The following is a 14,091-nucleotide window of genomic DNA, read 5'->3' as shown; positions in this document are numbered from 1 at the left end:
GCATTCTCCAAGGTGTGAGTCTTTTACGCGTACACATCCTATTTATAATTTATTATACACCCAAGGTTTTTAATGACACATGGACAGCAACTAAACTGTCTTGAACAACAGCACCATCTAGTGACCAGCACAGCAAACTGTTTTCTAATCACATCTTTATGCCAGCAACCAAGACATGTACACCCAAGCCATACCATTCCCTGCTGCTCAAATAATAGTTTATTCTACCTCAACTCTTACACATTCACTATCTTTAACTTGCTTTACTTTCCCCCATTTCTTCCAATTCTCACTTAGCTCAAGAATCTTTAAACAAAACAAAACAAAAGAATCATTTATGTTGACTCCTCTCCATCCAAAAAAATCATCCTAAGCCTTTGGTTGAGGGGACTCACCTCTTGTTCAGACCCACTCACCTTTTCGTTCCTTGATGAGAACAACTCGTCGTTCTTTCACTTCTGAGCTCAGATTATCTACCATCTTATTAATGCAATTGTCCAGAACCAGGGAGTGTGTTTTGGACTTGATGTCCTTCCGACAAATGGGGCATTCTACCTTCCGCTTCATCCACTCATTGATACAGAAGGAGCAGAAACTATGGGCACAGTTCAAGGTGACAGCCTAGAATGGGAAGGTGAACACACACATCAGAACTGTCATGGTTACTTCCCCAGGGCCGTTGTGATCCTTGAACTAAGACAGAAGTGAATTCCCAAGGCCAAATGGAAATTTAATCACAGCCTCATCCAGGGGGTTTACAAAGGGTATCAGAATCATTCCTAGGAATGGGAAATTTTAAGCTTCATGTTAGATGATTCATTTTTCTCTCTCAAAGTTAAGTTCCTAGACTTGGCTTCCAGGTAGGCTGATTTGCCTATTCTGTTCCAAACTCAGGTATCTCATGCTGCCAACATGTACCAGCTACTGTGCAAAAAAATGTCACCAGACATAAGAACACTGGTAAGCCTGTGAGTGTTTGGTATAAATACACCGTTAATTCTCTCATGAAAAACAAATGTACATCCTAATGGGGAATTACAAACTCAATTTTAATAGATGCAAGAGAAAAGAGAACTTAAGCTGGGAAAAAAGGAACTAAAAATGGGGGTGAAATGTAATGGGTTCAACTGAGAGTGCCTTAAGTAAAAAAGCCTATGAGAAGAGAGAAAGCAGAAGCAAGTCTGAATCTGAGCAGCTCCTCTGAGGAACCCCAATGATCAGCTAGTTCTGCCCAGGCTCTTTTCACTCCCCCAATATAAGCCATTCTTTGCATTACTCCCTTTTATGTATACCTCCTAAGAAACAACTTTTTCTGAGGCTCAAAAATCTCATTCTGGCTTTCAGGACAGCAGCAGAAAATAACACAGAAATTACGTATTTTCCAAATGCCAAGTTGAGACCAGAAAGCCAACTAGGAGAAGTTCTCAGTAAAGAATGAGATCAATTCTCATAAACAGCACTAAAAACCTGCATGATTAAAATGAAACCTCTTGCAGTTCCTGTTGTGACGCACTGGGAAACGAATCTGACTAGGAACCATGAGGTTGCAGGTTCGATCCCTGGCCTCGCTCAGTGGGTTGAGGATCCAGCATTGCTGTGAGCTGTGGTGTAGGTTGCATACAGTGCTTGGAGCCTGTGTTGCTATGCCTCTGGTGAAGGCTGGCAGCAACAGCTGCAATCAGACCCCTAGCCTGGGAACCTCCATATGCCACGGGTATGGCCCTAAAAAGACAAAAAAAAAAAAAAAAAAAGAAACCTCTTCCCAATACTGACTTTTTTTTTTTTTTTTTTTGTCTTTTCTAGGGCCACACCCATGGTATACGGAGGTTCCCAGGCTAGCGGTCTAATCAGAGCTGTAACGCCGGCCTACACCACAGCCACAGCAATGAGGGATCCGAGCCATGTCTGCGACCTACACCACAGCTCATGGCAATACCAGATCCTTAACCCACTGAGTGAGACCAGGGATCAAACCCAAAGCCTCATGGTTCCTAGTCAGATTCGTTAACCACTGAGTCATGACGGGAACTCCCCAACACGGACTTTAAGAGATGATCAGCAGAAATGGTCAGGCACACCTGCAAATCAAACCCAGGTCAAGTTCTCTCTTCTTCATGCTGTACAGATGCTCTCAATTACCTAACTTAGCACCCATTCCAATCCCTCTTGTCTTCCTCTATTAGAGCCCATAAGCCCCAACAAAACAACACTAACTGAGTTTCTCCAAAGTAGGAAATCAAATGACTAGAAATTGGGGGAAATGACGATCTGAGTCAAAGTGGATCTAAAGCAAAAGAACCAGGTCTATCCAGGAGAGACTTTTCAGGAGGCTACCACACTGCGTCTCCCTAGAGACCACTAGAAAAAAAGCAGCAGTGTGTGTATGAGATCTCTTTTTCAAAGGAGTCTGCCTGGAGTTCCTTCATGGCCCATCGGGGGTTAAGGATCTGGCATTGTCACTGCTGTGGCGCTGGTTTGATCGCTGGCCCAAGAACTTCTGCATGCCATGGGTATGGCCAAAAAAATTCAAAAAGGAATCTGAAAAGCACTCCTTTTTTATTTATTTAACAACTTGAGTCTAACACCTGTGGTGTTAAGATGAATGGGTCACAAATGAGAAATAGTGAAAAAAAAAAAAGTCTGTGCAGAAACAAAAGAGTGTAACAAATGGTAACCTTGGGGAGGTGTTTCATTTTCATAAGGAGCTCAGAGTCCCTGAAATATGCTCCACTTGGCCAATGAATTCCCAGTGACCTTGCATCAATGACATTTACCCCTCTGTTTAAAGCCTGCACTGCATGGACACTCTCAGCACTGTGCCCATTCTGAGCAAAGAAAGAACAGCTTTATTGAGCAGCTTTATTCTGATACTTCAAAATTCTGATGCCATTCAATTCTGGATTCCACCAGAATCAAGTGGCTCCTTAGAGGCAAAAAAAACCTATGGGGGCAAAACACTGGGCACAAAATCCAACAGCACGCAGTTGTCAGAAAAGTAGAAAACACGGGACATTCTGACCTGGAGAGGGTGGGGCAGCTCTCAGTGGTTCTTTGAAATCAAGCTGTTTTCTCCCCATCAACAAAGAGATAAAGGCTTTATTACAGGCCAAAATATTGATTCTACCAAACAGAGACTCAACAAGAACAAATGAAATAAGAAAAAAAGACAGTGAAGGCAAAGAAGACTGCAAAAAAAAAAAAAAAAAAAAAAAAATGAGAAGTGGCCATTTCTAGAGGTCACTTTGAAGTCAAAGAGCTATAGTAAGTTCCTGAAAGAAATATCTCTTCAGAATGTTTCTCTGTAGCAGAAGCAGCCGGTGTAGACGAGGCTCCCTTCAGGGCTGGGAGAGTGAGAAAGTGTGAGCCACTGCTCACGGTTACCTCAATGAAGTATTCTGAGCAAATAATACACTGAAGCTCGTTTTCTAGCACGTCATTCATGTGGCTAAGAACTTCCTCCTTCTGTGCTTGCACCTTCTCCTTCTCTTCCTGCAAAGACACACATCCCCCATCTGTCATTCGGGAAAACCAATAAGAATGCAAAACAGGACAGGGAGCAGGGTTAATAGTCTACAGTAGGACTCAGAAGGAGTCTAAATTAAAAATTCACCCTGGCGCAGCAACAGGAGATTAAAACTCTTTCCCCAAGGGATGCTGTTTCTCAGGACTGCTTTCTAATACAGGGCACCACATGCCTTTTTTCTCTCTCCACTTTTTCAGTATGTATTTGCACCGTAGTCTGTCTCCTTCCCAAAATTTACATACCAGCCCCACCAACCACCCAAGACCAGAAGAAGGCATTAAGATCCTATAGCAAACTGCAGTTCAGAGGTGACATAAAATCATCCCAAGAAACCAAGAACGTACTGAAAAAGAAAGAAACGGGAACAGTCTATAAAGGAGGATGCTTGCATTAGTGTATAAGGTCCCTTGTATGCTTTGCAGCTGCCTCTCCTATAAAATAAGGATAATACCCATGCTCCCTACAGGCGGGAGGCTGGAGAGATGGTCTCGTGAAGTACCTTCAGGCCCCACACTCTATGATGTTTGTCACTTCCCACTCCTGCAGTGCAATTTCCCTGGGCTTTCCCTAAGAGGTCAGACCTCTTGTCTGTGGACACACATTTTAGGGAGGATAGAGGCGTGCTCTCTTGAAGCCAACATTCATTAAGTTAGCACTTCATCTCCAAAACAGAAGGATCACGGACATGGAGAACCAGACTTGTGGTTGCCGAGGGGGAGGGGGAGGGAATGGGATGGGCTGGGAATTGAAGTTAATAGATGCAAACTATTGCCTTTGGAACAGATAAGCAATGAGATCCTGCTGTATAGCACTGGGAACTATATCTAGTCACTTATGATGGAGCCTGATAGTGTGAGAAAAAAGAATATATACATGTATGTGTAACTGGGTCACCTTGCTGTACAGTAGAAAATTGAAAGAACCCTGTAAACCAGCTATAACGTGAAAAATAAAAATCATTACAAAATAGAAAGGATCAGAAGCCCCTGAGGGGGAGAAGAAAAGCCATTTGGGGTATATTGAGTGGTTGATTTATTTTTCATGTTTTATTTTCTCTTCTAATCAAAGTAAGACTGTCCGACTGCTTAAGGCAGCAAAGAGGGTCTGGATCCATTTCTAATTAGAGTCAAGATTCCTGAAAACTTTTGAACTACTATGTTTAAAAAGATGTGCTGGTTTCTGGGAGGCTGGGGAAGAAGGCCCATGGGACTTACAGGGAGGATACGAATATCGACCCAGGTGCAAAGTGAGTGTCTCCTTTCTGTCCTCCACTACAGGTCTGCCCATGAGGCAGGGTGGGCTGAGAGATGCGGTCAGACTCAGGCACTAATTCCAGGTCAGAGGTTGCAAAGTGGTGGCCGGGGGACTGGACCCAGTCTGCATGCTTATTCAATTTGTCACTCATGGTATCAAAAAACCGAACTGTTGCCAATCCTTGAAAACCAGGATATTTCACTTAAACATTTGGATTTCCATCTTTTGTGGGAAACTCAGCTCTGACAACACCGGGCTTGCATTCTGGGAAGGCAGGGACTGGCTGCAGCAGAGAAGAGCTGCCCTCTTGGGGTGGAGGTGAGGGTGGGGTGGTGCCCCTCTCCAGTGTGCCTCTGCCTCCCAGCTCCCCACTGTGTTCTTTCTCCCAGGCCACTTAACTTGTTGCCGGCCTGACCTCAGGGGGCATTTGAGTTTACAACCTCTGATTTAAGAGTTCCACTGAATGGACATGGGAAGTAATTCCATAAATGCGTGAAGATGAACTCTTTCTCAGTCTAACTGCACCACTCCTTAGCCTGTGTGAGTGACATGCTCTGAAGGGGCATCCACCACAGACAACGGACTAGACTAGATGGCAGGGTGTCTTATTCCCAGCATTTTGCTTCTGACTGAGGCAAGGAAATAGATGCTGTCTTACAGGCAGAACCGTCTACAGGCCTAAATACGTTTATAGATTATTTCCCCTGAGACAGGAAACAGCCATAATCTCTCCCTGCATAAACCACAGCAACCCTTGCACTGTTGAAAATGCTGAGTTGCATGTACTAACCAAATTCTAAACCTTCATCTTCTTTCCAGTACCTTGGTCTGCTCCAGCTCTTTGTTCTTGGCTTGAATGATTGCTTCAAAGTCCTTCCTGCTGCGGTTTAGCTCTTCCATCAGAGCCCGATGCTGCAGAAACACAGCAGATACATACTCAAGATGAGCTGCACTGTACCGTTCCTTTCAGCCACACATGCCTGTCCCTCCCCTAGTCACTGTCCCTCCCTTTGTCAGCGGCTTTGGTTCAAGAGATCAATGGACTGGCAATTCAAAGTACTGCTCTTGTTCCTTGAGGACTTCTCATTTAACACGCTGCTTTTTCCAGGGGAAGAGGCAGAGAGGGAGGGAGGCCATCAAATCTATTAATGGCTCTGGAAACAACCCAACCTCTGTGGCCATTTAAACCAAATGAAGAATTTACAATGCCTTCCAGAGAGTCTGAGTCTATAGGTTTGGCTTTGGGGGGTCCAGGGATGTGCATTAAAAAAAAAAAAAAGCCACCCAGGTGATTCTGGGAACTAACGCTCCAGAACTAGTAACTGAGACCACCAGCATGGGGAATAGCTTTTAAGAAATAATCAGGGAGAAATGGGATTCAGGAAAACCAGATAATCATTTTTACTGAAATAAAAAAGATCTTCAACCTATTTATTCGATAAATCACACATGACATGCTCATAAGGCAGCGCTGCCCGAACCCTGCCTGGGTCTTCTTGGAAGCTGGCATGCCCAAGAGCTAACAGCTCCTTCACTGTGACTAACTGCCTATACCAAATGCCAAGAGGTTCCATTTCTATGAAACATGATTTCTGAGCTCCTTCATATTTAAGTATAGCTTATACTTTAAATCTCATTTCAAATTCTCTTTTTAAAGAAGGCAGTATTTCTGAAAAGATACTACTCAAGAAATGAAATTTAAAATGTGTGGTCTCCCCACAAAAGCAGTTATGTCAGAAGTCCTCTTGACCACTAACTGGATGCATGTGCCTTAACTTTCTCATCTGTACAATGGGAAAACAAATGCCCATATTATATAGGGGTTAATCAGAAAAAAAAAATGACATATTTGGAAGCATTCAGGAAAGTTTTTAAAGCTCTATGTAAACACAAATTATTATAAGCCTGGAAAATGAAAAAAGAACAGCTTTAGGTAGACCAAAAAAACAAGCGTGACTGATTTGAAAGCAGTAGGTCCCCGGGCCATACTGTTATTGAACCATGACCTAAAAGTATCTCATTTTAATCCAGTGTTGTCACTGAAGCAGCTCAAGTCGCTGCTGGTTGACATGGGTTTGATCCCTGGCCTGGGAACTTCCACTTGCCACAGACATGACCAAAAAAAAAAGTATCCCATCTTAGGCTAATGAGTGGGGATTGGCCAAGTCTCCTTACGCTACACAACAATGTGTTTTCCTGTCCATCTCAGGAGAGGGTGTGGGCTGGCGGGTGCAGAGTACTCAATGATCCCCTGGGGATTACAAGTGGCAGAACACTACTCTTTTCCAGTCTATTTCCAAACAATTATCTGAATATTAATTTAATAATTCTCTAAATGGGAAACATGCCTATCCTCCCACCCTAGAAAATAAAATTCCAAAAAGCCAATTTTTCACCTAATTCTTTGCAAGGCTATTTGTGCACCCAAGTAAATCAAGGCAGGCACCCTCCCAAGCTTACACGAGTTGTGGCTGTTAGCTCCGGAGGAAGGCTGGGAGGTAGCTAAACAATAAAAGAACCTAAGGATAAATTCGCCTGAACAAATTCTAATGTGATTGTTCATTTTTCTCAAGGAAATATGAACCATTCCATCAACCTCCTGACTTAACTTACAACAAACTACTCATCATTACACATAAAAGAGAGAAGACAAAGCAGGTTTTAAAGATGCAAAAGGGCTCATAAAAAAATAGAGAGGTAGTTAAGTTAAATTAAATAAATTACAGGCAATCTTTTACGATATTTTATTCCTGTGAGCCTTGCCCTGTCAGTAAAGTGATATGTTTTGCTGACTGTTAAAATGCACATTCTCAAGCTAACCTAAAATGCTTTAATTGGAACATTCTCGAATGGTTTCAGGATGGCTTCCACTCAGGAATGGTAAGATGATGGAGGCCCTTGCAGGCCCTGGGGGCCAAGTCTTAGCTCTCAATGCCCTGCTGCCTGCCCGCACCTTTCTGGAAATGCAGTCACTCTCCCAGAGAGCCTCCTAATTGCTACAGCCTCTGTTCATCTTCACTAGAGCAACCTGTGCTCAGATGAAGATGTAAGCTTTCATGCTGAGGTCTGGCATGTCTGCTGGGCTCCAAATCTCTGACCTGATGGCGTGAGCAGCTGCCACCTGCTCCGTCTACAGACTGGAGGTGCCGCGGAGGTGTATGCTAAGCGGCAGAGGCAGCCAGTGGCCACATGAAGCCTGGCTGCCCCCACTGCACAGCCCACTATAATCTCAGGACAATGGCAAGAGATGTTACCTCCTGCAGGGCCTGGGCCAGCTGTTGCTTCAGGTCCTCTTCTCCTTGCTCTTTCTCCAAACCCTGCAAAACCAAAAACAAAATGGAAGGTTTCCCTGCAGGAAGGGGGAAAAAGGAACAAAATCCAGTAACAAGCAGAGCAGACCCACTGGCATGAGCATCTGCAAACAACAGGGGACAGGGAGGCAGGTGGAAAATCTCCTGTTTTACTTCAAGCTGTTGGCAGTAAGGGATCTGAGCAGGGTTAAACTGCTCAAATACCACATATCTCAGAGCTGTCACCTTCAGGCCACCACTGTGGGGGTTCTGGAGAAACTCTGGATTAATACTCCAAGTCCTGGAGAAGAGACTTGTGGCTGCCTGATGGGAGGGGGAGGGAGTGGGAGGGATCAGGAGCTTGGGCTTATCAGACACAACTTAGAATAGATGTACAAGGAGATCCTGCTGAATAGCATTAAGAACTTTGTCTAGATACTCATGTTGCAACAGAGCAAAGGGTGGGGGAAAAAATGTAATTGTAATGTATACATGTAAGGATAACCTGACCCCCTTGCTGTACAGTGGGAAAATAAAAAAATTATAAAAAAAAAAAAAAAATACTCCAAGTCCCCTTCACCGGCTAATGCTGACTCCCAAAGGGACGTAAACTGAAAGCTTCTGAGTCACCAAGCATCTAAATGGAAATCCAGTCCTCCAGGCTGGCACTTGCAAGCCCCACCGTGTCTCCTTCCTCAGTTCTGGCCCCTCCGTCTCTCATTCGGAGTCTCTTGACCACTTCTGGCCCATAAACTGCTCCCCCTCCTGCCTTGCCTGAGCTTAGGCTCTCTTTCCTCCATCAGCCCCCTCGTGCATGGATGCCTTCCACGCCTTCACTCCTTCCACAGGAGCCTCTGGGCCCTTCCCGCCTTAAGAATTACCTACCCATCCAATATGTCAACTGAAAACTCTTCTGATTATTTTGTGTGTATTATACATCTTGTCTCCTCAACAAGGTATATTCCTTAATGGCGAAAACCATTTATTAAACATCTTTATAATCAACCAAACCCAAGTACAGTGCCAAGCAACATGGGTGCTCGGAAAAAAAAAAAAAATCTGTGTGAGAAGTTCCCGTTGTGGTGCAGCAGATACGAATCCATCTAGTATCCATGAGGATAGGGGTTCGATCCCTGGCCTTGCTCAGTGGGTTAAGAATCCAGCATTGCTATGAGCTGTGGTGAGGCTGCAGACACAGCTTGGATCCTGCATTGCTGTGGCTGTGGTGTAGGCCAGCAGCTGCAGCTCCGATTTGACCCCTAGCTTGGGAACTTCCATATGTCTCGGGTATGGCCCTAAAAAAACAAAAACAAAAAACAAAACAATAAAGGACGGTGCTTCACTATGAGCAATTTATCTATGACCTTTTTCCTGAAGAAATTCTCAAAAATAGTCTTTTTTGCCTTTCTTTACCATTCTGGTACAGAAAAATATTTTACAGCTATATCTTAAAGCACACCCAAAGTGGCCACAAATATTAACAGTAATTCCTGCTCCTGAACACACTAGCCTTAAAGAGAGTTCTGTTAGGGAGAAGGGTCATTAATACACTAAGTATGCAGAGAAAAACCTCTCTCTGATTTCAAGAACTAGTCCAGGCTGGATAGGGGCAGCAAAAAGGGACATGTAAGCAAAAACTGTATACCCTTAGATCCATTTAATTCATGGTCTTTGCTAAGATCACCAGTTCAAGGGGATAGCAGAGATTAGAATGAAATCTATAAATTCTTCAGAAATAAGCCAACACAACTGGTTGTTTCTTACCCTGAGCAAGGTAAACAAAAGATAAAGGCTTATTCACTTCAATCCTGATTGGCCCTTCTTAGTTCTAAGTCAACAATGGGGAATTCTTGACATTTAGTATTACCTGAGCAAGTCGGTGGGAGTAAAACGTGTGGATTTTGCCAGATGGGAACTGACATTTGGAGCAGGGACCAGGATCAGCCTTAGTCTAGAAGCTCTGTGCAAGAGCCTGTCATCTAAACAGATGAACTGGGGGTGTGGACACAATTGCTCTCACTTTGACACAACTAAGATAGTCATTACTTTATCTACCAAAGGCCCTATGGAAGGTGGCTTATCACTCAACAACCGAGTCCCAGTGTACCCGTCCGTCCCCTCCTATGCTGGCTACTCGGGACAGAAACAAACATTTTCTGCCTTTCTAGCCTCCCACCACCTAGACTGCAAGGGAAATCAAGGACAGAGTAACCAGCCTTGGGTGCAGGGATTTGCTCTGACCACAGAGCAGAGCAAGACCACCCACAAAGACAACTACTGCTTTGACCTGGGTGTGCTGTAGTCTGGGGCAGACTGACTTTCATCCAACCTTGCTCAGAATTTACCTCAGTTCTGAGATGCCTCAGGTTTACATCCTGTTACATCCTGGCTGGCTCTGCCGGTCACCTTACCCCACCCTGGAACCCAGTCATCTTACCCCATCTGGCTCTTGATCGGATCATCGTGCTGAACTTCAACATTTTCTCTTCCCATTACATCTCCTGTCCCTGGCACTCAGCAATTGGTCCCCGATGCAGAAACAGAGAACTCTGGCCAGAAGCTCACAGAGGCCTGCCCACCCCCAAAGGGCCCTCTGTCCTTCCCTGCTGTGTGGTACCTGCAGGTGCTGCTGCTCTTCCTGGAAAGTCTTCTCCAGCTGCTCCACTCTGGCCTGCTGCTGGGCCTGCTCTGCACACAGCTGGGACTGTAAATCGTGCAGTTCCTGCTCCATTTTCACAATTTTCTTTGAGTTTCCCTTTTGGGTTTGTTTTTTCACATTCAGAACAGCGATCTGTTTTTCCTGCATCTGTGTTTTCAGCTTTAGAATCCTGGACATGGTGACCTTAAACAGCTCTAAGCTGCTCTGAGATGCTGAAGGGTTTGAGGCTTTCTGCTTCCTGTGCTGAAGCTCTACGACTTTTGCAGGGACTGGATAAACATGAGCCCCCAGGGCCTTCCCACTTGGCTGAAGACAAGTCAACTTAGGATCCAAATATTCATTGAGCTGACCAGCCACTTTACCTTTCTCATGTGACTTCACTGGTTGACCAGGTTCACAAGACACTTTACTTATTTTGGATTTCAAAGTTGAGGGGCCTTCAGCTCCAGAACCCTCTAACTCATCCAAATTAAACTTCCTTTTAGTTCTCAAGCCCTTATTCTTTTCCATCATTTGGTCACTCTTTAGGGACAGACAAGGATAAACCCTCTCCCAGTCGTCTTCGGTAACTTCATATTCATACTCCGCATTCTCCTTATTTTCCAGAGGCACCCCAAGCTGGATGTGGTCTCCCTCATGGATAGAATAGACCTTTAAAGGTTCTAGACGTTCTCTGTTCAGCCAAACACCATTCAGACTCTGGGGAAAGGGAAAAAAAGATAACATAAGCTTCATGATTTTCCTCCTCTAATAGAATTTCTCTCTTGCTGCTGCAAAACCTTCTGTCTTTTCAAGGAAACCCCTTAAGAACAAATAGAAACAAAGGTTCATAAACCGCCATCCTTACAAACAGCATTTTTTAAATAGCGCTCTGGCTTTTTACCTCTGTGATGTTCACACCTCCAGACAACTGCCTGTCTAATAGGCAGGGATCTCCTTGTTACTGGTGGATAAATTATTCAAACAAATGCAGCCGGATTAAAAGAAAGCAAAACTGAATAGCTCCTATTGGCCTAAACTAGAGGCAATGGCCCAAGACTGGAAAAGCTGCTATTAGTGATGGAAGCAGTGTCTAACAATGAGGTTCCAAAGGTACACTTGGCCAAGAAAGTCATGCAAGTACTCTCTCTGGATGCGGCCCCTGAATACATTGGTGAATGAGAAAACCCTTCCCAGGATATACACACCAAAAAAGAAAGCACCAGTACCTTGTGCTGGGGTCAAATTGCACAGGGGATATGATCCAATTAATAGATCTATGGGCATAGTGGTTAAGACCTGGACTCAGACAAATTTGGGTTTCCAGCCCAAATGCACCACCTTGGGCTTAGTCGCATGGGCCTGGACAATTTCCTTAATCTCTCTGTACCTCAGTTTTGTCCGTAAAATGGGGATAGTATACAGTTTCTGCCTCATACTTCTCCTGTGAGGAATGACAGAGCTAATACATATAAAACACTTAGCAGAGTGACTCACATGTAATGAATACTCCATATGGACTTCTGTGGTTTAAATTAAAAAGCAGTGTAGGAGTTAAGAGCATGGACCCCAGGACAGGACTGTCTGGGTGTGTAATCTGCTCCATCACTTAACTGCTGCATGATTTGGGCAAGTTTCTTAACCTCTCTAGGCGCCAGTTTCCACATCTATAAAATGGAAGATATAATAGTCTCTTCTTCATGGTGTTTGTGTGGATTTAATGAGATAACATATGCAATGTACTTAGAAAAGTACCCGGCACATGGTAAGCATTATCTAAGTGTTTGCTTCTCTTACTGTGTTCTGGTTCAACTGATTTATCAACAATCACTTCAATTCCATGCTCAGCATCTTGCAAGGTAAATATACTGAGCACAAAAGCAAAAGATATGAAAACAACTTTGAGCAGCTGACTGTGGAAGGGAAAACACAAGGGCTTATTTAAGCAAATGTGGGATTACACAGCACAGCCCATAAATGCAAAGGAATATCATGTAGAGCAGGGTGAGCGAAGAGATGCTCAATGGGGACACAGGTCCTAAAACAGACTTGAAAGAAAGGCAGGATTTAAAGTCTAAAGAGACAAGTGGGTGTTTTAACCCATATCAAGGACTTAATGTGGGGGGACAGGCCAGAGGTGAGGTCACATCTGACTGGGACGAAGGGCTAATATGTTTATGTCAGTAACAAGAGCCATCTACTCTAACCTAGACAAAACAGTTAACAGTTAACCCAAATATGAAGGACAGGGAGCTGGACTACAAGGCACAGAGGTACAGGGGAGTAAGAGATGCCATCTCAGCTCTGGTTTGGTATTAGGCCCTTGTTTCTGGTTCTATGCTATTTGGCTCAAGTGAGGAGAGGGAGAGAAAGACAAGCATAGAAATACACAGAAAGACTGGCTTTAACTCCCTGCTTTGGACCTAACCTGGCTTACCTGCCAACCTTCTCCGAACCACTGCATTCATATGCAGCCTGAGAAATTATAGGGAGTGATCAGTTCTGCAGACTTCTGAAACAACACATGAGGAAATAATGTGGAGGAAAAGGGAGGGGGGCAGAGGCCAGAAGAATCTATGTGAGAATAATTTTACAGAAAAACAGTCAATTCTATTTTATCAGCTGCACCTATGGCATATGGAAATTCCCAGGCCAGGGATTGAACCCATGCCATGGTGGTGACAACGCTGGATCCTTAACCACTGAGCCACCAGGGAACTCCCAGAATGGTCAATTTTAGATTTTACATGGGAGAACAGCCTCAGGGAAAGCAATATAACACAGAGGCAACCTAATATCAGGGTATAGACATTTCAGAAAAACTCAAGGGCAAAGATAAGGTCAAAGAAAGAAAGAAAAAAGGTTATAGAAGCATCCCAAGATGGGAGAGAACAAGGAGTCTTCAAAAAGCTGAGGCGAACTTTTAGGACATATGGCAGCCCTCCACTAGATCCTCTGCATTAACCTGCCTCCTCCAGAATCTTTTAAGTCTGAGAATAGGCTTTCAAAATTTTCCCAACATATTTTATCTTTGGATAGCTCTGTATTTACCCACTAATCACTCCTTGGTGACACCTAGTGGTATAATTTGGACCACAGGCTGAGACTAGAAGAGATGAAAATACCATGGCTCTATAGGAACAATCAAGTGCTGCCCAGGAAAGGATCTCAAATACAGTGGTTTTGGAGGTCCCTGGTGGCCTAGTGGTTAAGGATCCACAGTGTTGTCACCGCTGTGGCTCAAGTAGCTGCTGTGGTGAGGATTCAATCCCTGACCTGGGAAATTCCACATGCTACGGCCAAACCAAAAACAAAAAAAATCCCCCCAAATCAAATATAATGGTTAAAATAAATCAAACTCTGTTCAATACTTTCTTAATGTTGGT

At 44.1% G+C, this 14,091-nt stretch overlaps 1 protein-coding gene across 6 annotated transcripts in view; it reads right to left on the bottom strand.

Moving 5' to 3' along the window:
* Positions 1-14,091, bottom strand: part of RNF8 (ring finger protein 8) — a 37,751-nt gene that overhangs the window by 7,575 nt on the left and 16,085 nt on the right. For 4 of the 6 annotated variants that reach the window (XM_005665930.3, XM_013977873.2, XM_013977872.2 and 1 more), the window contains 5 exons: positions 10,685-11,425; positions 8,032-8,094; positions 5,600-5,689; positions 3,382-3,489; positions 417-621 (listed from right to left, as the gene is read on the bottom strand). In XM_005665930.3, coding sequence (XP_005665987.2) covers positions 417-621; positions 3,382-3,489; positions 5,600-5,689; positions 8,032-8,094; positions 10,685-11,425 — 1,207 coding nt within the window. Of the gene's footprint in view, positions 1-416; positions 622-3,381; positions 3,490-5,599; positions 5,690-8,031; positions 8,095-10,684; positions 11,426-13,142; positions 13,218-14,091 lie in introns of all 6 variants that reach the window. The other 2 variants (XM_005665932.3, XM_005665931.3) reach the window with 2 other exon arrangements.

The sequence above is a fragment of the Sus scrofa genome, chromosome 7 (assembly GCF_000003025.6).
Source record: "Sus scrofa isolate TJ Tabasco breed Duroc chromosome 7, Sscrofa11.1, whole genome shotgun sequence".
NCBI lineage: Eukaryota > Metazoa > Chordata > Mammalia > Artiodactyla > Suidae > Sus > Sus scrofa.
The sequence above is the reverse complement of the archived record's forward strand: the minus strand, read 5'-3'. Positions and strand labels throughout refer to the sequence as shown.